Source organism: Microtus pennsylvanicus, chromosome 12 (genome assembly GCF_037038515.1).
Source record: "Microtus pennsylvanicus isolate mMicPen1 chromosome 12, mMicPen1.hap1, whole genome shotgun sequence".
NCBI classification, from domain to species: Eukaryota; Metazoa; Chordata; class Mammalia; order Rodentia; family Cricetidae; genus Microtus; species Microtus pennsylvanicus.
This window is the reverse complement of record NC_134590.1, coordinates 53,354,888-53,379,541: the sequence shown is the minus strand read 5'-3', so window position 1 is coordinate 53,379,541 and position 24,654 is coordinate 53,354,888. Positions and strand designations below refer to the sequence as shown.

The 24,654-nt window shown below is 45.3% G+C and overlaps 1 protein-coding gene across 13 annotated transcripts in view; it reads right to left on the bottom strand.

Annotated features, from left to right (window-relative positions):
* Positions 1-24,654, bottom strand: part of Ldb2 (LIM domain binding 2) — a 337,438-nt gene that overhangs the window by 5,736 nt on the left and 307,048 nt on the right. For 5 of the 13 annotated variants that reach the window (XM_075943660.1, XM_075943650.1, XM_075943659.1 and 2 more), the window contains exons 6-7: positions 2,324-2,447; positions 1,159-1,310 (exon numbers count right to left, since the gene is read on the bottom strand). In XM_075943660.1, coding sequence (XP_075799775.1) covers positions 1,159-1,310; positions 2,324-2,447 — 276 coding nt within the window. The remainder of the gene's footprint in view (positions 1-1,158; positions 1,311-2,323; positions 2,448-24,654) is intronic. The other 8 variants (XM_075943653.1, XM_075943658.1, XM_075943661.1 and 5 more) reach the window with 3 other exon arrangements.

Below are 24,654 nucleotides of genomic sequence, written 5' to 3'. Positions count from 1 at the left end.
ATGTTTGTGGAAGAGAGGAAGAGTTCCAGCAACTGAAGGACTCCCTGAGCACTGGGATTATTTTGTCTAAAGAGAATGGACCGGTAAGAAGTTGGCCGAGGGGCAGATTAGAGAGGCACATTTGCAAGTGGGGAATTTCCAGACAAAAGGTTACTCTTACGGAAAGAGATGAAGCAGGATCAGGAAAAGGCTGGCGAGGAGAGCAGATAGAGAGCGAGTGGAAAGGGTAAGGACGCCACAACACGGAAAGGCGTGTACCTCCAAAGTCACAGTGTCGAGGAAGGGTCAAATGCCTGGTGACAGTCATGAGCATGGGTAGAGAGAACCCATAAGGAACCATGGCAAGTGGTGGCAGCAGGTGTTCATAAGACAGGATATGTGAAAGTGATAGTCTAATACCACAATGAGGATTTGGAGGCAGGAAAGGCCATGGTTCAGTTTGAGAAGAATCAACCAGGGATGAAGAAAGCCTTGCAGTCTACTCTCTTTGGACACTACCTTCAAGGCTCAGTTTCAAAGTTTCATCCAGCACCCCTTGCAAGTGGCCTTTGTCCAGGCCCAGGAATGAAAGGAAGAGGTCAGGGGCCAAAAGAGGTAAGATCAAGCCAGGGGCTGGCTCTACATGAGCTACGGATCCGCCAGACAAAAGTTTACTGAGCTGCACTTCTAGTGGCTGCAAGCTAATTGCCTGGCTCTTAAATACGAGGGAGGCCCATGCTGGGAAGGCCCAGGCAAATTACAGTATGGGACTGGAGCTCAGGGGACCAGTTTCCAGGGGCATATTGGGTCTCCAAGGCTGCAGTTGAGAGGCCTTAATATGCCACCAGGCATGCTGCTAAGTGATGCTTTAATTAAACCCTGAGTGCCGTGTCTCCTGCCAGTGACTCTGATGGCTTTTTAATTCAGGTCCCATCACAGCACGGACTCTTAATATTCTCTCCTAATTCCTCGCTCGCAGGGGACGTTACCACGGTAAGATTCTTACCTCTTGTACCATCCCACCCCGTCCCTGCCGTGTTCCTCCTCCCGCCACCAAACTGCTCAGAACCCTTCTTTCTTTTCCTTTTTCTTTTTTTAAGTTCGGAGAGGAATCCCAGCCCCCTGAGTTGGGTGAAGAGAAAGGGAAGGCTTCAGGCCTAAGAGCAAAGAAAGACTTACAGGTACCTGACTGGACAGGCTCAGGCTCGCAGCCGGGGCCTTCTTCTTGCTGCCCGCAGTATTGGTGGTATTCCCGGCGCTGCTGTTCGAGGTGCTGCTGGTGGAGTTTTTTCTTTTTCTCCTTTTGGTTGTCGGTTGCCTTGTGGGTTCTGCTGTAATAGGGAAAAGGAGAGAGGGTTGGGCTCCAGGGCAATAGTAGGAGGCAACCCTAAGTCTAGTGTCCTTCCCCGTGGCGCTCTTTTCTCCCCTTTGAAAAGGGGGCTATTTAAAATTTCCCCCTTCTTGTGTAATCTAAAAATAACAATAAAAGAAAATGGTTGATTTGTTTCTAGCACAAAATTTGTGAAACTCTTTTCTTCTGCACATAGCTATGGCATGACTTTTATTTAAATGCTTGGTCTATTTATGTATCTGTGACTCACTTATAGTACGAGCAAGCTACAGGTACCATTTTCATGATTGAACTTTAAAATATTTTTACCAGTAGAAAAGTTAGGAACTAGTCTACTTTTTTTCTTTGTAACAAAGGAAGCAAGGACCTCAGAAGACTCAAGGTGTCAACGAAGTATTAACTCTAGACAGATGTTGGCAAAGTTATGTGCAACACTCGCCCCATTGTACCCATGTCTCATGGCAACCCCTCTTTCTTACACCTTGATATCCTCGGTTGCCTCAGCCTTGGTGAGACTGGGGCTTTTCAGGTAGGAACACCCAATAGTTTGGACTCTGGTCTTTAATAAAGGCTATTTATTAACTTGAAGATTATTCAAAAGAATGTTTCAGTATGGTATAACAAGAAAATGAGGGAAACTAGACTTATTCAAGAAAAGCATATTCAAATAGTGAAAAATATTTGGGCCTTGAATAATGGGACGAACATGATCCATTGTGATGTGTGGTAGGGATTATTAATTTACATGTCGTCTCTTTTGTTCTGTATTGAGATACGTCCAATGCAGTACCATCCATATACACATCCATATACACATAATAAATATATCTTTAGAGAGTTTTACATATTTATGCCCCAGATCATGAGGGGATTACTCGTGGCAACCAAGCCTTCTCGATGAATGTCTGATCATCATAGTTTTCCTTTTGAGAGCCCTTCATCCCCAGAATATCTAGGAGCATGTTTACAAAGGTAGTGAAGAACGGGGTATACCTGGTGGTGCCACCATCCGCTGCCACTTCTGAAACAGGCAGGTCTTCAGGCAGTCTCTGGGACTGAGGTTGTAGGTTTTGTGTCTCGACATCAGTTCCTGCATTGGCTCCAGTATTACACACAACTGCAAGGAATTCAGAGTCACCGGTGTTCAGCTACTTGATCACATTAATTACAACAATAATTCTAACAGCTGGAATCCATTAGCCAGCTTAAGGGTTCTTTTGCTTTTTTTTGCTGGTTTTGATTTTCTCTATGTAAGTTTGAAGGGAAAGACTTATAAGCCACACTTGAGTATACCCACTTAAAGGAGTATCATTTATAACATGGTGTTACAGCTGAGTGTGATCACACACGCATATGCATGGACGCACGCACGCACACACACATACACACACACAGAAACACATATACACTCTTGTACAGACTTAAGGCTGGACACAGTTCTGTAATGAATTCAGCGGCTTCTCCCCGGGTAAAGGCAAAGTGCTCTTCCATGGAGCACACTGCTCCGATTTCAGCTCTGTCTTTTGGCTGCTCTTCTTGTTTGTGTAACTGCACACTGTGCATGCCAGTGCTGGTTTACACAGGTTATCTGGTGGGGAGATGCATCTTTTAAACTTTGCAGAGCAAGCTGATGCTTCTTGATGCCAATTCTCATAAAAGTAGATAATGAACGCTAGATGTGTTTTTACTCATATGCTCATTTTTATTTCTATGTCCCCCGTGAAGATCGTGTACGTGGCACAGGTCTGTAGCCACTCCACGTGGGGGAATTCACTCTCTGACTCTACATTTGCCACCTTGTCGCATCCTTTACTTAGCTTTTTAGCTTGACTTTGGTCCAAAACATTTGATGACAAAGATTGAATGAAACAAAAAGACAAAGTTAGCTAGGATGACCACAGACTCTTGGATGCCTTTGGTGGCAGGCATGTCAGGACATCACAGTACTGAGAGCACTGTACCTATTAGGACAAAGCCTGTGACTTGGAATGAACTATCCATAAGACTTGGGGGCTCCAGTGATGCAAATATTAGCATATGCCTGCCCCTGTGCAAATCATGGTTGCCTTAGGAAAGGCATATGCTTTCCTCTGGCTTTTCCCCCAATCAACCCTCACCTGCAGCACATTCCCCTCGGAGGTGTTCTGCTCCCTGAATCTTGTTACCTCCTCCTTCTGGCCAATGTCTGCACCCCATCCTTAAAGATACAGAGAAGGCTGCTTGCTGTGCCCCCCTACATCTCCCGGTGTAAGCTGCAGTGGTGTCCCTTTGAATCTCCCATTGCATCCAGCCTTTGCTGCCTCACAGACTTCCGCTGCCTTCGAAGTCTCCTTTCCACTGTGTTAGAGATTCCTGGAATGCTGACACTTTGCCTTTTACCTCCATGTCCCAGTTTTGGCTCCAAAGAACAGATGCATTTAAGGAGCAATTCTTCGAAAGACCACAAGACAGTTTCAGGCCCAGAGAGCAATCTAAGGAATGCGTCCATTAGAACCACGTGATCTGACTGAAAACACAGACTTTCATGCCCAGTCCCTTCTCCTCACATAGTATCCACGTGCGGCCCTGAATACGTGTTTTAAAACCCCTTACTTGCATAAGATTCTATAACTTACTCCTAGAGTTTCAGGGCCTTCTCCCCCAGAGTCTGGGCTTCCCAAGGAAATCCTCTGCCATGTTTACAGTTAATGTCCAATTCCTTTCTCATTTCTTCTACCTTCCCAAGTTTCCCCCTAAGTCTAATCAGAATCTAATAAGAAGAACATTACCTAGAAAGATTTCACTTGCTAATGACAGTTTGCTAAATTCACTAACCCTTTGGGAAAAGGGAGGTTTGAAAAAATTTAATATTTATTTTTATTAATTTAATATACATTAGGGTTTTGCCTGCATGTAATTCTGTATGAGGGTGTCAGATACCCAAGAATTGGAGTTACAGGCAGTTGTGAACTGCCATGTGGGTGCTGGGAATTGAACCTGGGTACTTTGGAAGAGCAGCCAATGCTCTTAACTGCTGAGCCATCTCTCCAGCCCCAAGAGAGGAGATTTTGAAGCTGGAGCAACGCACATACTATGTCTAGCACAGAAATGATAAACCCTTCCTCCTGGCTCTTGAATGACCACCATTATAGATCCCAGAAGTAATATGGATTTGCTTGTTAGATCTTCATTCTGCAGACCTTCACACTTAATTTAGGACCCCTTTGAAATCTAAAATGCCAGAAAAGAGCAGTCAGCAAAAGGGACAGGATTCTCTTGCACTCAGCTCTTTAGTCCAACATGGTGAGGGCTCTGTGTGTGCCTTTTCCTATGCAGAACACTGTTGGGACAGATGCCACAATGGTCTCTACTGGCAGATCTGAGAACCAATCACCCCTCAGAGCAGAGCCAGGTCACATTCAGGCAGACTCCGAGACACTTAGAGCCATGATTATGGCAAGAGAGTCAGAGAAACCCCAGAGAGTAGGAAACAGTTTTTATAAATAAAAGGTAATAAAAGGGAAATATTTTCAGATCACTCTCTTTCCATTCATCTCTTTCGGCTGTCCATGCAGTCATGACGACTGTGAAAGGTACAGGTGAGCGGAACACACCGGGAAGTCTCAGTATGGGCTCTGACTGTCATCAGGTGTCTGTCCTTGTCACGCGGCTAAACAGCTCTGCAGAACACATACCCGCCCTGGACTGTGAGAGCCTGAGCTAAAGTGTCTCTCACACAAGCTTCAGTGCTGCAAGTGTGGTGACATGCCTGTTAGGAAGCACAGCACGGACAGCAAACGCCACACCTCATCTCTTGACATCAACACACATTCATTGAGCTTCGCACTAGGCTTTTGTGTTGGGGACACAAAGAATGAGAATGACCTTCTGCTCTCCAGGAACACATTGTCCCCTTAGAAATGATTTAAACAGCTTAAGAAATCTACCCTGGGCTCACAGTTCAAGTGTCCCACGAAATCACCTCCTTTTGACAAAACTATTTTTCATTACACGACAGGCCGGATGACAAAGATGACCTGCTTGGACCCAGGAAGAACTACTAGCATCCAGCAGGGTATGGGGTGGGAGAGCTACACTCACAGAACCGTGAACTCATGTTCTTTTACCCTGCCTCTCCTCTCTGGATATTGGGATTTTTTTTTTCCCCAGAAGCTAATCCTTAGAAAATTTCACTCTTCTACTTTAATGGGAAAATACCTTTCTATCATAGTAACCCATCCCAAAAGAGCATGTATCTTTTGCATGCTAATCAAGAATCCGCACAGTGGAGAGGTCCTGGGCTGGAAAGGCAGGTCCACCCCTTTATTCATGTATGTAGATAAGGCATCAAGTCTGCTGTGCTGATGCAGAGGCTTTGCAGGGCTGTGTGCTGTAGGTGGCAGAACTATCTCAGATAAGAGCCGGTCTCCTAAGCAGTGAGGTATCACATCCTGTCAGCAAAAAGCCCTGCAACTGTTACAACATAAAATCAGGAAGAGGGATGGGGAAGGAGGTTTCTGTTGGACCTAACCAGTTCTTGGAGTTGCAATCCATGCTCTTTCCGATGTTTTAGAACATATTGAGAATGTGGCTTGGAAGTTGTTGAATCCACCATAGTTCCACCCACTGATTCGAGCTGAGCATTCTTCTTTTTATAAGTATGAGCCAGACCACATGGCTTGTTTTTCCTATGCTGCATGCATGCACACATACACATGTGCACGCACATGCACACACACGTGAATGGATTGAACTCAACATAATACACGATCATTGATTTGGAAGAATAGTTTTATAGCAAAATTACACCTGCTCCCAAGTTCCCAGTGTGTAAAAAGAAAGGTAACAGCTAACATGTCTGTAGCAACATCTGCAGCAGCATGCATGCAGGGCTGTAGTTTAAGTTTTCATTCTACAGTGGTACTGGACAGTATCTTTTGGAATCTCGGGCTGCTGTGGAAAGGGTAGGAGCAGCAAGGCTCAAGAGGAGACTGGGCCTTGAATATATGTGAATATGAAACCTTTCAAGATGTGTGGCTGCCTAGGTCAGTTAGCACCCTAGATAAGGTCACTGTCTATCTTCAAAAGGTTTAAAGGATGCCACTTGACAGATTTCCAGAGAGGGTAGGCTAGGCTTGCTCTGCATGCTTCTATTCTATTCTGACTTCATGGGGTCCTGACACGGGGATTTGCTGAGTGAACAGATGCATGGATGGATGGGCCACGTAGTGAAGCCAGATTAACAGCAAAGAGTCATTTGTCAGTAGAAGACAAATCAGGCACAGTCCTTTGGGCTTAGAAGTGATCAATCTAGTCATCCAATAAATGACTGATTGCTCCTTCAGTGCAGAAAGCCGGACACAGATGCACGTGTCTATGCAGGCTGGGCAGGGAGGATCTGGGTGATTCTCAAGATTCCTGCAATTTCATATTAGCAGAGAGTCTAGCAAATGTGGATAGCATGCTTCTTTTCCATCTAATAGTTTTCCTGGAGGATTCTGATTATTCAGCTGCACATTCGCCCTCGTCTGCAGAGTTGAAGAAATAAGTGGCACTTGTCAGTGTTGGCCTTGAACTACAATGAAGCTGGCATCCCGGAGTCAGTATGTGGTTGCTACTATCTGCCACCAGCATTTCAATCTTATCTTTTTAAAAACATGTATATTTGGGCTATGTGTATGTGTGTGTGTGTGTGTGTGTGTGTATTTGTGTCTATGTGTGTGTCTGTGGGTATATACACACACAGTGTGTGTGTGTGTGTCTATGGGTGAGTGCAGGTGTATTTGTGCTACACTATGGCCCATCTGTAGACATCAAAGGACAGCCTCAGGTTTAAGATCTCCCCTCCCATTTTTATTTGAAGCATGATCTCTCTCTGCATTGTTGGTTGCTGCCTATGACATGCCAGTTGGTTCATGAGCTCGTCTCCCATTTCATCATAAGAGCACTGGACTTTAATTAAATAATTAATTTCTGTGTGCGTGTGTGTTCGTGTTGTGAGCGTTGTACTTGTGCGGCAGTCAGAAGACAGCTTGTGGGGTTGGTTACCTCTTTTTGTCACCTGGGTCAGTAGCAAGCAACTTTGCCCATTAAGTTATCTCTCTGGCCCCACATTGAGTTTTTCTTTTTCATGTGAGTGTTGGGGATCAAACTCAAGTCCTTCCATTTGTATGGCAAGTGAGTTACCCACTGAGCCAGCACCCTAGCTTCTACCCACTTCTTATATCCAGGTCTTTGCAAGGATGCAAGGATGCTAGGTGGAGCCGAGCGGTGGCGGCACACGCCTTTAATCCCAGCACTTGGGAGGCAGAGGCAGGCGGATCTCTGTGAGTTCGAGGCCAGCCTGGTCTACAAGAGCTAGTTCCAGGACAGGCTCCAAAACCACAGAGAAACCCTGTCTTGGAAAACCAAAAAAAAAAAAAAAAAAAACAGGATGCTAGGTGGATAACTTATTCAGGCTTCCGCTTAGACTTTTTTCTTATATATAAACCTTCCCCTCTTCTTTCTAGTCATCAAAAAAAGATGTGGCGAAACTATGTTCTATGTGCCATATCTGGCCACTCTTTACAGCTCTCGTGTACTATAACAAAGATTGTGCACTGTAACAAAGAGCAACAGTTGGACCAGATCCATATGATGCGCAGACCCCAAACCATGTGCTATCCTGCCATTCGGAGGAAGTTTGTTGGTCCTTGTTCTGAACAGCACTATCCTAAGGAGGAAGATTACAAATGGCTTGGCATGTCTCCGTGACAGTGCAGGAGCAGAATCAGATCACCACCCAATCCACTGCTCCTTTCATCGAGAATGATTTGCTTTTAAAAACAAAACAGTCTGATGAACTAGATAAGGCACTTAGTAGCATAGTTGATTTGTGATGAAAAGCCCTCTTTATCTTGCAATACCCCTGTAGGGCTTTGCTGTTGTGCCTAGCTCTGCTCTAAAAAGCTTCACATGGCTCCCAGCAGTCTAAGCCTCTAATGTCATTGAAGGTCCAACTCAAATCCCACCCTGACTCTGAGCAACCCCACTGCAAGCATCTCCTTTGCCCCCGTGACACTTATCATTATTATTTTCTATAATTCCAGCACTTCCATTGTCATTGGGATATTTTTCCTTGTGGAGTTGGCCATGTCTTTCTCTATGGCAGGGTATGTTTTACTTTTCTTCTTATTTAACATGGTAATAGGTATATTCAAATATTTGTTGAGTCATAATGTGGTAATAGCTACGGAGCACCTGGTCTAAGACTCTCCCTGGAGTACGGACCTAGCTCATGCTAATTTTATCATTAACCTTCACCACCTCTTGGCCCACTTTTACAGGTGAGAGAGTTCGACCCAGAGCCAGTAAGTCATCCAGAGCTAATAATGAAGGCTGTGGCTATTTTAATGCTGCTAAGGTGACAGGGCTTTCTGAAGGGCAGGAGAAAGGTTTGGTTGAGTTTGCCTGGCTCCATCATTGCTCTCCTAACTCCTAACTGCTGTTCTGTTTCCCTGTGGGAACACGGACATGAATTGCTTAAACTGCTGGAAAGACGCAGACCCCAAAGTCTTTCATCAGCCCTCCCTAGCTTTTTGCATGTGGCATGAATCTGTATACAGAGGAGAGACATTGGGACGGAATCAGCCATTAGACCCAGATTGGCGTAGGTCACATCTCCCACACCTGCCATTAGCGAACTGCGTGTTCTTACCTGAGGTCTTTAGACTGCTTTATTCTGTTTCCTCGTCTGCAAATGGGAATACAGGGTACTACTCATATTAGATGGCTTGAAAGAGCTAGAGCAAGCTCTTGTTGCAGAGTCAGGGACAAGTCAAGTACTTAAAAGGTGGACGCTGGTGTTATGAAGATTTCTTTGCACATCCCCTTTGAGGCAGGGGGATGATATACCTCAGGGCTGGTAAGCTATTCTGTGATGCTAATCACATGATGTCTCTGGGACTTAGAGGGTCCTTGTGTATAAACCTCTAGGGTTTATACATTAATCGGGTACTTGACATTTTACTAACCAAGGTCTGAAAACCACCCCTGTGGAGACTTCAGCCATAGATACAGAAGGTTGACTCCAGAAGCCACAGTCCTTTTTCCCAGTCTCTCATTCCTCTGTCTAAATCGGAACTAGATAGATCTATTAAGAAGGTGCAGGAAGTCATTAAAGAACATTCTTCAACAAGTTGCTCCTAATTGTGAAACACACTATTTAAGAGCACATTAGAATAAGATAATGCGCGGAATTTAAAGGAAGAAAGAGACAGAAACAAAGCTGAGAAAAAGCAAACAGTTGCCCACCAGCTGCAGAAGCAAATGAGTCTCCGTCCCTCGTCCCCACACCCACTCTGCCCAGAAAGGAGAAACAGCCAGCAGAGGAAATAACTTCGCCTTCCAAGCTCTGCAATTCCGAACATCAGATTATGATTTGAGTTTATTTCCTGATAGGATTAAAGGTAGATTGGTTGTCAAATTCAAAATATCCTCCTTTTTATCTGAAGCTTCAACCAGGAGAGCCTCTGCCTTTTTTCAATTGTTTTTTCAATTGATTATTCATGCAAGTTATCTTATCCAATAGGCCCCTCAGAGTGGGGGCTGGTGCTATTAGGGAGAGGAGGTTGTAGTAGTGGCTGCTCCACTAGACAACTGCCATTCTGGTCTTAAAGGGACCATTTTTTTCCTCCCCAAAGTCAGCAGACTGAATATTTCAATATCTATTCTTGATCTCACTCTAAAGACTGCTGCTGCCTTTTGACCACTGAGGCTACCGATGGAACCTCCAGTTCACCCAGAGGAGGTGTGGTCTGGCTGCTTTGTCCTGGAGATCCTGCATCTCTTAGACCCATGAAGCATGTGGGGGAATGGGAGGGAGAATCAAGACGGCCTTTCTAACCCTTCCCATGGTCATAATTTATCTGTGGGATCTTTCGGCATGGACCTTCCCTCAGCAGTGTTTGGATTGGCCTCTCTTCCAGCCCTGCATCATGGAGGCAGATCCTGGGTGTCGTTTCCCAAGGGACTTCAAATAAGGTTTGGTCTATTGGAGACGACGTGAGGTATATTCTAGGACTGTGGGTCTAAATTATGCAGACCATGAGCCTACTACTACAGAGATATATTCTCTCAGGTCTTGAGACTGGATGTCTGGAGACAGAGGCAGGAGGATCTCTGGGTTGAAGACTAGGCTTGTCTACAGAGCATGTTCCAGACATCCAGGGATACACAGAAAACCAAAAAACAAACAAAAGACCAAAAATCAGAATTTGACTCATAAGAACTGGAGAAATTATAGTTGACCTTGGTGGACGTCTTCCCTTGCCTTACCTTTCTCTCCGGTAAATTCACCAACCAAATCAGAGCAAATGGCAGCTTTCTTTTAAAAATTGTAATGGAGCTGGGCGATGGTGGAGTACGCCTTTAATCCCAGCACTCGGAAGGCAGAGGCAGGTGGATCTCTGTGAGTTCAAGACCAGCCTGGTCTACAAGAGCTAGTTCCAGAACAGGCTCCAAAGCCACAGAGAAACCCTGTCTCGAAAAACCAAAAAAAAAAAAAAAAAAAAAAAGAATGCTAGTGAACACGCTATCTGAAGTACAGGTCACATCTGCAGCAGCTCCCAGCACCCAGGACCATGACCTGTATGTCCAGCCTCTATTAGGCAGCCTGACAACAGCTCTGCCTGCCTTTGAGCCTATAGCCCAGGAGTCACCTTGGCTCATCTTCCTCTGGCTGCTTGTTTAAGCTAATATTTTTACAATCAACCCTCCATATAAAACCTCAGTAGTAAACTGGCCATTATAAATTTCCATTTTTCCTGGGTGGACCTTGCTTCACCTGTACAGTTTATAAGACATTTTGCAATCTGCAAAAGAGTAAAAGATGACTTTGTGGGTGTTTGGAGCCTCACGCATCTGCATTGCCTTGGGCTTAAATTCCAGCACCTAACAAATGGGTGACCTTGAGGAAAGTCCCAAGGCTCTTGGTGTTGGGGTTTCTGCATGGTCAAAGTTGGTCGAGCACTAGCACCTCACCAACTAGATAGGAAAAGAAGCAACAATGAACTTAACCAAGTCCTAGCATACGGAAAGGGCTTCGCATGCTTATTGTGACTGAGGAATAACCACACCAGTATGCCCTTGGTGTCACAGAGTACCGTTCAAACATGTCAGGACATACCGTTACATGTAAACGTGTGTATGTTCATATGAATGTGTATATTCACACCCACACACGCACACCCTGAAAGTTAGATTTTAATGGTAGAATGGATTGCCCATGTGTTCACATGTTCTGACGTCATCTAGCTGCTCAAGCAGCATCTGGGTTCTCAGCCTGGTGTCTAGATGTTTCCCAAAGGAAGAAGAAAACCCTGTTCTCTCTATCATCAACAGACTTCCAGGCAGTGCTGTCTATGTCTAGCTGGACATGAGCAACTTTTAGGCACAATTAAGCAGTTCCTGATCAGGTGCTGGGTTCTCTTGAACCAGGGGTCTGAAAAGGAAAGCTAGCTCTGGTGGACAATCACTCGTGGGCTATCTCTTGGTTAGGGTTCTAAAGAGAAACAGACCCAGGCTGTATGGATGTACGGATGTGGTTGTGAGACCGAATGCTTTCTTCTCTGGGAATCCGTAGTTCTCGTTCCTAATGTCTCAGTGACTGAGGCTCATTCACCTAATAGAGAGTAGTCTGCTTTACTTAAAGTTAGCTGATCCTGGAGAAACCACATTTACAAAATACCTTCCCAGCAACACCAGCAGCCTGGCTGAGATGACATAGGATGTTCATAGGACGGCACTGTGGTAGACCCCTTTACTATAATGTGAAAAACTAGACAACTGACCTGTGTTCTTGTCTTTAATTAGATTTTTCTCTTATATCTCTGAGCACTAAGCAATCTGTTCACCGAGGGGCGTGGATTAACACTTGCGCATGATCATGACACGATGTCAAAGAAAAGCAAATGAGGAGTTCACCATCAAGTGGTCCAGACTTACACCATCCTCTTCACAGCTCAGCGTAGATCCACACCGTCCTCTTCCCAACTCAGTCTAGATCCACACCGTCTCTTCCCAACTGAGTCTAGATCCACACCATCTCTTCACAGCTCAGTCTAGATCCACACCATCTCTTCACAGCTCAGTCTAGATCCACACCGTCCTCTTCACAAGTCAGCCTAGATCCACACCATCCTCTTCACAACTCAGCCTAGATCCACACCATCTCTTCACAGCTCAGCCTAGATCCACACCGTCCTCTTCACAAGTCAGCCTAGATCCACACCATCCTCTTCACAACTCAGCCTAGATCCACACCGTCCTCTTCACAACTCAGCCTAGATCCACACCGTCTCTTCCCAACTCAGTCTAGATCCACACCGTCTCTTCACAGAGCCTAGATCCACACCATCTCTTCACAACTCAGCCTAGATCCACACCGTCTCTTCCCAACTCAGTCTAGATCCACACCGTCTCTTCACAGAGCCTAGATCCACACCGTCTCTTCACAGCTCAGTCTAGATCCACACCATCTCTTCACAACTCAGCCTAGATCCACACCGTCTCTTCACAGCTCAGCCTAGATCCACACCGTCTCTTCCCAACTCAGTCTAGATCCACACCGTCCTCTTCACAGCTCAGTCTAGATCCACACCATCTCTTCACAACTCAGCCTAGATCCACACCGTCTCTTCCCAACTCAGTCTAGATCCACACCATCCTCTTCACAACTCAGCCTAGATCCACACCATCTCTTCACAGCTCAGCCTAGATCCTCACCATCTCTTCACAACTCAGCCTAGGTCCACACCATCTCTTCACAGCTCAGCCTAGATCCTCACCATCTCTTCACAACTCAGCCTAGATCCACACCATCTCTTCACAGCTCAGCCTAGATCCTCACCGTCTCTTCACAGCTCAGTCTAGATCCACACCATCTCCTCATAACTCAGCCTAGATCCACACCATCTCTTCACAACTCAGCCTAGGTCCACACCGTCTCTTCACAGAGCCTAGATCCACACCGTCCTCTTCCCAGCTCAGCCTAGATGCACACCGTCCTCTTCATAACTCAGCCTAGATCCACACCATCTCTTCACAGCTCAGCCTAGATCCACACCATCTCTTCACAACTCAGCCTAGATCCTCACCGTCTCTTCACAGCTCAGTCTAGATCCACACCATCTCCTCATAACTCAGCCTAGATCCACACCATCTCTTCACAACTCAGCCTAGATCCACAGCGTCCTCTTCACAGCTCAGCCTAGATCCACAGCGTCCTCTTCACAACCCAAGAGACTCGAGCTAATCCAGCACGCATCTCAAGAGATCCTCAAGGCTCTCTGTGTGCTCGGAAAGGGAACGTGGAGGAGCCATGTTAGGAACCTGATGGTGACCACAGAGGACTCAGTTTCTCTAACAGGCTTTGTGTTAGAGAGAAGCAGAGGTGAGCAGCAGCATTTCCAAATGGGCTGCTGTGGTGGCTTGGGTGAAAAATAAAATGTTCCCCGTAGGCTTGGCCACTCAAACACCTTGGGCCCCCTTGATGGTGCTGCTTTCAAGGTACAGAAAGTGTGGCCTTGTTAGAGGAAGTATGCCACTAGGGGTGGGCTTTGAGGTTTCAAAGACACCTGCTGGTTTAGGCTCTCTGCTTTGTACTCTTGGTTCAAGAGGTAAGTTCTCAGCTGTTTCAAGTACCATTCTTGCTGCCATGATGGACTCCAACCCTTTGGAACTCTTAGTCCCATTGAACTCTTTCCTTTGTATGATGCCTTGGCCAGGGTGTTTTATCACAGCAATAGAAAAGGAGCTAAGACTGCTACATATTCTAAAAGGGTGAAGGTTTGAGGAAGGGTCATTAGAAAGAGTTAGTATTTAAGTGGAAACACACAGGTAAAGGATAAGGTGCCCAGGACACTGGGCGGGAAGAGATCTCAGGCTGAAAGAGGCATTTGGAATGCCAGATCAAACCTGGCATTGGATACTGCCACGCTATGGTCCCAGCAGTTCCAAGGCGGGGCTGACTGGAGGGGCTGCAGTGGGTAGACAGGCAGGGGTCAGGACAATCAAAGCCCTAGTGTCTGTCTCAGAGAGGAGGTGACAGGTCCAGATAATGTTGCAAACGTCCACAGGAACGAACGCTTAATAGAAACATGATGGCTGCTGTATTGTAAGGCACGAGAAACATCATCAATTAGCATTTGAAGGTTTTTAATGAAACAAAAGCATCAACCATTCTAAAAGACAAAAACTGGCTGCTTCAGTCTCTAAGCAGTGGAGCCCAGCCCCCCATGGGAGACATTGGTCACAGCGTGAAGAACAGTAGTGTCCCTTAGTAGACAGAGGTATCTTTTCTAGCATGTGGGTTTTATTTCCCAGGGAGCTTGGAGACTGTATGTTTGCAATGGCAGAGCATTAAACACTCACATTTATAAATGGGGGCTTATAATCTTAATACCGCAAGTAAGGGAATTGGGAATTGTCCTGGGGAGCTGTTGGTGACAGTTTCCAAGGAACATGGCTATCTTGTGTGAACAGTCGTAATCCCTCCTGAAAGCTCACAGAGTGCTTATGCCTGCCTCCTTCCCCAGTGCAAATACCCACAAGAGTAGCTAAGACAGCTTTGTGTACTGGGGCTTGGGCGGGCATTCCCAAGGCTACTGTTTGGAAGGGCTCTCTGGGTAGGTAGGATGTGGCTTTTGCTTTCTTGGCACTGGTGCCCAGACTGTGACTACCTTTGCAGCGTTGGCCCGCCTTCTCCAAAATTTACATCAACCAACAGCCCTCCTGTAACGTGCTGTGCTGGCACACACAGCAAAGGAGTGACTTCTCAATAATTTGACACCCAGCTTCTGGGTTGATCCTGGCTGCCCTATCAATATGTGCCTGTGAAGCCCAAACTGTAGTCTCATAACTTTCGAGGACATCAATTAGTTCCCCCTTAATTTTCATGCCCTTCCTAGTGAATGGATTTTTATTACCCTGTATTATAACAAGCTGGATAGATGTCAGTTTCCCCAATGGTGCTGGGGTCCCAGTGGTAAGGACAGTTGATCAGCCTTATGCCACCAGAAACTCGCAATCAGAAGGTCATTTTAAAAAATACAAATAAAATAACAAAGACAAACTGATGTGGAAGGGAGGGGGTGGAGAAGGAGAGAAGGGAAAGTAGACAATTCTTTCTGACTGAGGGTGTGTATGGGGTCTCGTGCATTTGTATCTGCGTGTGCTTGTCTATCGAGGCTAGAGACCTATCTCAGATGTCCTCCTCAGTTGCTAGCCACTTTGTCTATTGAGACAGGATTTCTCACTGAACCTAGAGTACGCCTGTTCAGTCAGGTTGGCTGTCCAGCAACGTCCAAGGAAGAGCCTGCTTTCCTGGTTCTGGGATGGCAAGTGAATATTACCATTCACATCTTTTTTTTTTCTTAATGGGGGTCCTGGGGATCAAACTCATGCTTGCATGGCAATCACTTTCCTTTCTGAGCCACCATTCCAGCCCTTCTTTCCGAGTCTCATCTGTAGGTATTCTAGCATAAAATACCATGAGGGCCCGGTTACAGGAACAGCAAGGCCGTCATCTTCATCCCTCTGCCCTCCTGTCTTTTGGAAACCTGCATCACTTCTAATATCAAGCACAGTCCGCCCCCCCCCCCCCAAGTAGTACAAGCCTCAAGAGGGACGACAGCTGTGTTCTTTTCTGCACTTGTGTCCCACCTGCTCCCCGTGGAAGACCTTTAGTCTTGTATCTCTCCACATTATCTCATCATTTCTCTTGCCTGGTCACTGGACCCTTTCCAGAAGATCTGTAGGTATTGTTGGAAATCTTCCCTGTTCAAGCCAGCCAATGGGCCCAATATACTGGAGCTTCTTGACACACACACACACACACACACACGCACACGCACACACACACACACACACACACACACACACACACACGGCTTTACGGTCAACGCCTGTCTAATTAAGTCAATTCCTGGCATTGCATTCATAGACCAGAAAGCCGGGTTTATAGGGTCCCTGAGAAGGGTCAGGAACTGGGCCTATTGCCTTGAGATACTCAGATGTTTCAGGCACCTTCTGGCGGCAAGGGTGGAACAATGCAAGCATAGTTCACTCGTTCTAGGTTTCTGTATTGGAGGCAGTCTCAGAATCTCAAATTATTTTAAAACCGCAGTCACAGCTGATCAGATTCTAATAACTACAGGAACTACAAAGCCTGAAGATACCCAGGCCTTTTAAGCAGTGAGGACAGCCCACACAGGGTTTGGGGGACATCCTTGTCTCACCATGTCCAGTAGGGGTTAAGCCCTGGCAATGTGATCATTTCTCTCCTTACTTTAGGTGATTTCCTCTCTACCACACTGGGAGGTGTGGTCAAGATTTTTACTTTTTGAATCAGGCATTCCCATTCAGGAGGATGCGGTCTCTGTTCTGGTCCTTAGTTTTTAAGAACTACTTGCAGCAGGTGACTCTCCAGTAACTTTGGAGCCGTGTGTCTTGTGATACAGTAAGTGAGATTTACCTGTGGGTAGAGAGGAAGCTTCCCAAGGCACACAAGGAGCCAGTTCCTCCTCTGTATTTCCTGTGACCTGAAGCAGAACCCCATAGCCTACAGCCTAACAAGATCCCGTTCAGTTCCAGCAGAAAACTTTTTATCTGAAAACAGAAGAAATGGGGGTTCAATTCCTACTTCCTTTTTTTCTGTGGTTGTTTGCACAATGAAACCCAGTTTTGAAGGTTCAGATGCCGTTCTTTAAATTACCGGTCCTGCTGCCTCAGTAAGATGCTCTAAAAGTTTGACTTTGCTTAACTCTGTCTGTGTGTGCCAACTTAAGGATTCCTCAGACTGGTCTCTGCTACCTTAATGTGTGAGGTTTGGGGAGGCCTTCCCTGCCTTTGCCTTCATCTCAGAGTTGGGATGGTGCCATGAGACAGACCTTACTGCCTTTTCTTAAAAGCCGAGCAACCATGTTTAGAGACGGAGATGGCTCTCCATTCATAAATGATCTTGTTCTATCTCCATTCATAAATTGTCCCATTCTACCTTCATGACAATGGTTATGGATCTGGATCTGTGACCTCCATTTCTTTGTTTCGGTTTTAGAGATATTAATTACCTTGTCCCCAGACTAGGCAATCATGGAATCAGTGTGTGCCCAGTTCCTTTGGTCCACAAGAGAGAGGTGCTCAGCAAACAGTAGATGTTCAGTAACTATCTACGGAACAAACGGGTCAACCCAAAGTCCCGGTTCTTTCCACTTCTCTCTGCTGCCAGGACCTCCTTATCTCTTCCAAACTGATTGAGGGGCAGGTGGTGAAGCCCCGCCTTTTCCTGCCAGCTTTGGGCGGTCCTGGTTTCTGTTACCTCCATGTAGCCCGGGCTCCCAACTGTATCTTCCGGAAACAGCTTAGGAAACAGTAATTTCCCAGCTTCTCTTTGCTGTCGGGTTTGAAGCTGCAGAGTGATATTTCCTTTCTCTCAATTTCTCCGAAAGGTGAACAATGTATTCCTTGGGAGTTCTGCGTCAGCTCCTGACTCCCATATGCCAGCTGTACACACCAGTCACATCTCTCCTGCGATGTGAGATCATAGCGCCCTTGTTGGTCTTCGTTGCGATGATGAAATGCATCCCTTGTCGTTCTTCACCTGTGTCCTTGGCAGCTCCCACAGCTTCCCAAACATCATTTGTCTTGTTCAAGTTCTTCTGGGTCCAAAATCAATCATAGATTTAGAGAATCAGCACCCACAGTTGAGGATTGGCAGAGCTAAGCCGAAGGACAGACACTTCAAATCAGGGATGTGGTTTAGAAGAGCCTACAATCAACGTGAGTTTTGTCTAAAAACACTCAGGAGAGGATGCTGCAAGATAGCAGATGAGGAAGCAGCCCAACCTATAGTTTTTCATGAAGACTTGGTTGTTCAAACTACTAAGGAAATGCAGAATAAGATCCGAGGTGAGTGCAACAGTGTTCCATTTGGAAATAATGTCCCTAATAAAAACCTTCTTCTGAGGTTTCAATCTCCTTCAGCACATTGGTCTTAAGCATGAAAAACAGAGATGATTCAGAGCGAGGATTTCTGGGGGTGGTGAAGGGGTGAGGTGAGAATCAGCATTTCTCTTTACCCTTCTTTCTCCACTTCTATCTTGTTTTCTTTTACTTTATATTTTGATAAAAACTAAGGTTTTGGAGGAGCATAGCAAAGGATGGGTTTGGGGTCTCCCATTGTTCTTGCTGGGGACATACATACACTCGGTGGCTCTTTACTGGGGCTCAGTCACAAATGCAGTGTTTTTCACAGAATGCTATTTTTAGACTGAATTATAGGAAGCCTGCAGCCTTAATAAATGGACAAGAAGCACAGAGCCACAGTACATGGTCCTATGCCAAGGCGAGGGCCAGCTTGGCCTTTAGCCAGTGTGCTGCAGATTGATGTTTCAACAGGGAAAGTAAAAACAGAGCTTACAAAGGCATGATTAATCAGCTGACAGACTTCCAGGCATTTAGTCCCAATTCTTTTTCCAGCTATATTAATACTAGCATATTTTGAACTTCATTGGTAAAGTCTTGAAATCCGCTACTCTTAGGTAGGTTCATGGTGAGATTCTTAAATCAGCTGTAAACAATTAGAAGAGGTGAACACCGGACAAATAATGTTGCTCTTCTGCTGTGTCTCTAATGTAGTGATTCTCAATATGTGGGTCATGGCCTCCTGGGGGGGGGGTTGAACGACTCTCTAAAGGGGTCACCTAAGACCATCAGAAAGCACAGACATTTACTTTAGGATTCCTAACAGTAGCAAAATTCCAGTTATGAAGTAGCAACTTTATTAAAGGGTCACAGCGTTAGGAAGGTTGAGAACCACTGTTCTAATGAATGATGTCTGTCTCCATGACAGCTTATATGGAACAATAGTCACGAGACATTCTTAAACCCAGTGTTTGGGGGTCTTCTTCAGATATGGTACTAGCTTCCAGCAGCCACAGATCTTTGGGTTGTTCAGTGAGGTTTCTAAGGTCCTCTTTGGTTTGAGGAACTACCTTCTTTCTCTAGAACAGATGGGTCTCCGTGTGTCATTTTGACATCACTTAGATGCGGACTACTTCCTAGCAGTCAGGATTCTGGGAGCCAGTCAGTAGACTCGCATCCCCTCTATGGATGAACTCACAGTCAAGCAGCTAGGAGAAAGGAGAAAAGGAAGAAACTATGTGTATAATTAAAGTGGTCATCATCTTCCAGTTTTCCCAGAGCTGTCTTAGACGGTGACTCCCAGACTTGAAGAAGGCCTCAAGGTGCTTTCAAAGGATGGGTTAGTTACCCCAGAGGGAAGAATTACCAGCTCATGCCTGCAGCAGGCCAGGACAAAGCATGAGTTTTGCTTCAGAGTCAGATTCCAAGCCCAGTCTGGGCCTACAGCGATGTGTCTCTCCTCCAGGAGAGTGTTGGCAAGTGGAGTCAGAGCGATGAACTTGAAGGTCCTAAATACAAAGCATGATCAGTGTTCAAGGAGAGGAGGAACTGCAGAGCGCTTCAGCTTGGTCTTTGCATGCGGTGTGCATTTGTCAGGTTATCACAATGGACCATGCATGCGTGTTGTCAACATGTACCAGTTTCCTGAGTTAATGCCAGCAATGAAAACTTAGGATTAAAAAACGTCGATGTCAGGTGACACGAACAAAACATACACTTCTGGTACACTCCTCTCTTAGACTCTCTACATGGGTTTATTCTAGCCCACAAACCTGAAACCTTTCCAAAAAGACAGAGAAGGCCAGCTCCCTCATCGTCTCTGAAAGCAATGCCAGACACCTGTTTGTAGGCAGTCATTTAAGATGAGCGCACACAGGCTTAATAACATTCCATTTAGGATTACAAAAAAAAAAAACAATAACAACTCTTTGAAAATTTTAATTAAATATATTCAAAGGGAGTCAGATGATGCCTCTAAAGAAGGTCATGCAATGCTTACTGGAGGCTCAAGGCTGATGAGGAGCAAACCTCACTGTGGGCGAAATGTCTGAGTATCGATACTTCCTGCATTAATACTATTTCAAACCACATTCGTAATCATGTAATTAGCAACACAGTTCGTATCATACAGTGTGAGGGCTTTGCATTATTAATCACTCCAGTACAGACTTCGAATAGAGCACCACACTGTCATTTCAACTCTTAAGGTAAATGAGTATAAATTCGGGGGTGGGGAGCCTAGCGGAGGATCAAGCTGAGAGTACACAGTTCATATCTGCCTGGGGACCATTAAATAACAATGAGTGTCCTGTCCACAGAACCTGTGGGGATGACAGTTTTAAAGTCCAAGCTTGAGTGGATTTGGCTGGGCTCCCAAATCCTGTGTGTGGCGAAATATGATTAATGTCCTTGAAGTGCTAATTCAATCACAGTCCCCATTTGCACCCCAAGGGTCAGTGTGATACTTTTGTGTCAGTGGAGAAGACACCCCAAGGAGGGTCTTAAGAAGTCAATCTTTTCTCAGTGTGGGATTGCTCCAGAGTTTGTATCGTCTACCCATCAGCATTCCGGTGTGTCTTCACAGGACATTTTTTAGCACTGGCCGAAGGGAGAAGCATGTTCTTTTCATTGATGGTTTTGCTAGGGTCCTGAAGCAGTCTCGGGAGATGACAACAAGGGGTGGAGGTACGCGTGTACCATTTTGTGCTCTGCAAGCAGCTACCGGGGGCATCTGACTTTACATCCCTCATACATGCACTGCCTATTGTCACTTTAGATGCAGCTGCCCATTGGAGAGATGATGAATGAGAAGGCATTGTTTTCATTATTCAAGGTGAACTCAGAGGAGCACAGCTTGGCTGAGATCCCAGCAAGGAGGAGGGCATTAGACCAAGATGGATTAGGAACTGTGGATGACCCCTTTGCTGGTTGTTTGTGCTATACTTTTTTTCCTTCCCAGCACCCGTTCTTCTTTTGATTCCATAGTCCAATTCCTGTGGTACTGGGCACTGTCTACTTGAACTTAGTGTTTAATTGTTTCGTTATTATTTACAGCAAATTCATGCAAATGACTTTTACGTCGAAACCAATAATGGCTCACAACCATCTGTAATTCCAGCTCCAGAGGATCCAGCCTTTCTGCTCTCCTCAGGACCCTGTGCTCACTGCACAAACCCACATATGGACAAACATATACATATAATTAAAAATAATAAAAATAAGTCTTAAAAGTCACAATGGCAGAATTCCCCCAGAATGCTTCCATAGGATTCAGCAATTTTGCCCTTACTATTACCTTTTTAGGGTTCAGGGATTCTGATACTTGGTTCTTTTCTTGCTGAGTACCTGCTAGGTCTCACTTGGAGTACTTGCAGGAAGAGTTTTAGAATCAGCCAGTACAAACTATCTTTGTGATCCTCATTAGAAAAAAAAATAATCTTCCACCAGAGCCTGTGTCTATTAATTATAAACTCATTTATTAACCTTAACCAATATTTACAAAAAAACATACTATGCATTAAACACTTCTATTAAGCATGTCTGAGTGTGTTTTTAAAATAATCATTAGCATGAAGATCCTAGGTGAGTTTCTTTTGTTATCTTCATGTAATAGATGAGGAAACTAGTCAAAGAAATCACACAGCCAGCTAGTGGTTTGGGATGAGAGTTCCTAACCCCGAGTCTGCACAGGAGAAGAAGGTATTGGACTTGGTCCCTGATCTAAGACTCTTACAGCCTGCAGGGGAGCATGTCCATCACTCTGCTGCCACAGCAAAGTATCTAATAAAATCTGCAGCAGAAGAGAAAACACTAATGTCAGCTCAGTGTGGGGCTAGTTCTGTTACATCGGACCTTGATGAGGCAGACTGTCAGGGTAATGGGAGCACGTGGCAAAAGAAGCTACTCACTTCATAGCAGTAGGAAGCCAGAAGTCGTACATAGAGAGGGGACGCGGTAAGGAACAAAGTAAGTCCTCCAAAGGCATGCTTCCACTGACTCTTTTTTTTCCCAACTAGATTATGTTCCCTAAAGTGTCCGCTATGCCATCAAACCTTCAACACAAAGACCCTTTAGGGGCAGTCTCTATCCAAACTACACCTGGGAGACAGATGTGCAAACGGTGAAAGCAAATGCAGGAAGATTTTTATGACAGAGATACATCCAGAAAAAGGTTTTTGTATCAGTCAGCATTTTGTGACTGTGACAAACCACCCCAGGAAATTAATCTAAAAATGGAAAGTTTATTTGGATCCAGTTTCCTAGGTTTCAACCTATGGCTGGTTGGGTCCCCTGCAAGGCACCATAGTATAGCAGCGAGAATGTGGTAGAACTCGCTGCTCATTTCATGGTGGCCAAAAGGGGGAGGGAGAGGAAAAGAAAGAGCGAGCAAGTGGGTACTATACCTTCACAGTTTGCTCACAGCTCCTACACTTCCTTCTATTCCCAAAGACTTATCAAATCATGAACCCATCAGTGGGTTAATCTGTCAATATCATCAAGGCTCTCAAGACTCATTCACGTCCCAAATAGCCCATCTCAAAAGACTGCCACATTTGGGAACTAAGTTTTCAACTTAGAGGACTTAGTGGATATTTTAGTTTTAAGCTCTCTCCTGCAGCTCTCTTGGAACTGGGCATGAGAAAAGCTGTCTGGGAGCTGATCTTACATCAAGGCTTGATAGACACATAGGCATCTTCTGGATAAAGCGGCTGGCAACAGGATGTAGGAGTCACTGAGGCACAGGGAGGAGGAGTCACACAGGCCCAGGAAGTATGAGACAGACATATTTGGAAAACTCACTCAGTGAGTCTGGAGACAGTGGCGTTTTGAGGCACGAGCAAATTAGAAGGATGAGCAGGGCAGCGCTTCCTCTGCTCACAGACACAGACCAAGGCAGTCTCCAGCCCTCTTCACTTTGGTAACCATGGAGATGGTAGTGGCGAAGATGGTAATGGAATAGATTTGCACAACACCTGGCGGTTTATGAAACACATCCACACATATTACAATATGTCACTTGATCCTGGGAAGCAGGTCACGCAGAGCAAGGATAACCCCTGCCAGGGGAAGCTGTACAAAAGAGAGTTAGCTTTCATTGCTTATAGAAACTGGTGCAAAATCTATTGAGAAACCCCACAAGACAGCAGTTAAACAGTGATTCTTTGCATTTGGAGTCTGAGAGCTCGCTGGTATTCCTTTTTTTCAATAAGAAACAGAAAAAAAGAACAAATTCACTAAATGTTCACGTGACTGGCACAATTAGCATACACCAAATATCCACACAGTCCTCTAAAACTCCCAGTCCCCGTAGCGGGTCACTTTGAACCACGTGACAAGATTTGACCAATGGGCTGGGAGTGAGGCTGAGGCTAAAGTTCTTACTGCTTTTTCCCAATTGATTTTCCCTCACCCAGCAATGGTTGTCAGCATGTTTTCCAGAAGATGGAGGAGGGGGACTCAAGCTTAACACTACAAAGTAAGAAATAAGTCTTCACTGGTTGTGTCCACTGGGATTCGAGGTTCCCCGTGGGCTCCAGCATTGTGCCCGGACTATGGTTGTTCTCCCTGCCATGTTTACTCAGCCTCTTGGAGTTCCTTGGTTGTATCTTTTGAGACTCATTTGTTGGTGGTCTTCTCTCCCCCAGCATAATTATAAGTCCCCTGAAGTCAACGTGGTAATAACCGTTTGGAGGGACAGAGTATTCACAGGAAGGGTGTCACCTAACAGAAATGGCACAAGATTGAACTAAACTGAAAAAAAAAATATGAGAAAGAATTATATTTTGGGGGGTATTTTTAGTTGGCCCTATCCGAGGGAAGTTATCCCCGTCACAGGCAAGTTAGCTGATTTTAGTGTTGTGTCATCTAATATCTGATGATTCTCTGACTTTGATTTTCATCTTTGGTACTTTTTTACACCTTTATACGAAATTATGAAAATTAAAAGTTTACCTCCAAGAAGAATCTTACCTTTATTTCTCACAAGGGCTGTGTTTTACACGGGTGGTCAGATAAGATACAGAACAGATAATAGCAGTGACTGCCAAATGGATAGCTTGGGGATTTATAACTTTAGACACGTGCTTCCTAAGTTGAGAGCCAGAGCGTTCGTGTGGTTAGGTTTTGGCATGGAGCTGGGAATGTCTGGGTAACACCATGACAGGGCCTTGAGTTTCTGGACTATAGTCAAGTGTATGTCATACTAACTGTATGATATCCATAATTCATAGCCTGCCAGTTGTCTCTTTATCCCTGGGCCCCACAAGAAAGAAGGCCAAAATCCACAGAAAGAGCAATCATCCACAACAACGATCCTAAATCTCACCTGCGTTACAAGGTGGAAAGCCAGTGACAGTTGAGTGGTGTAACTCCAGGTTGACGCCCGC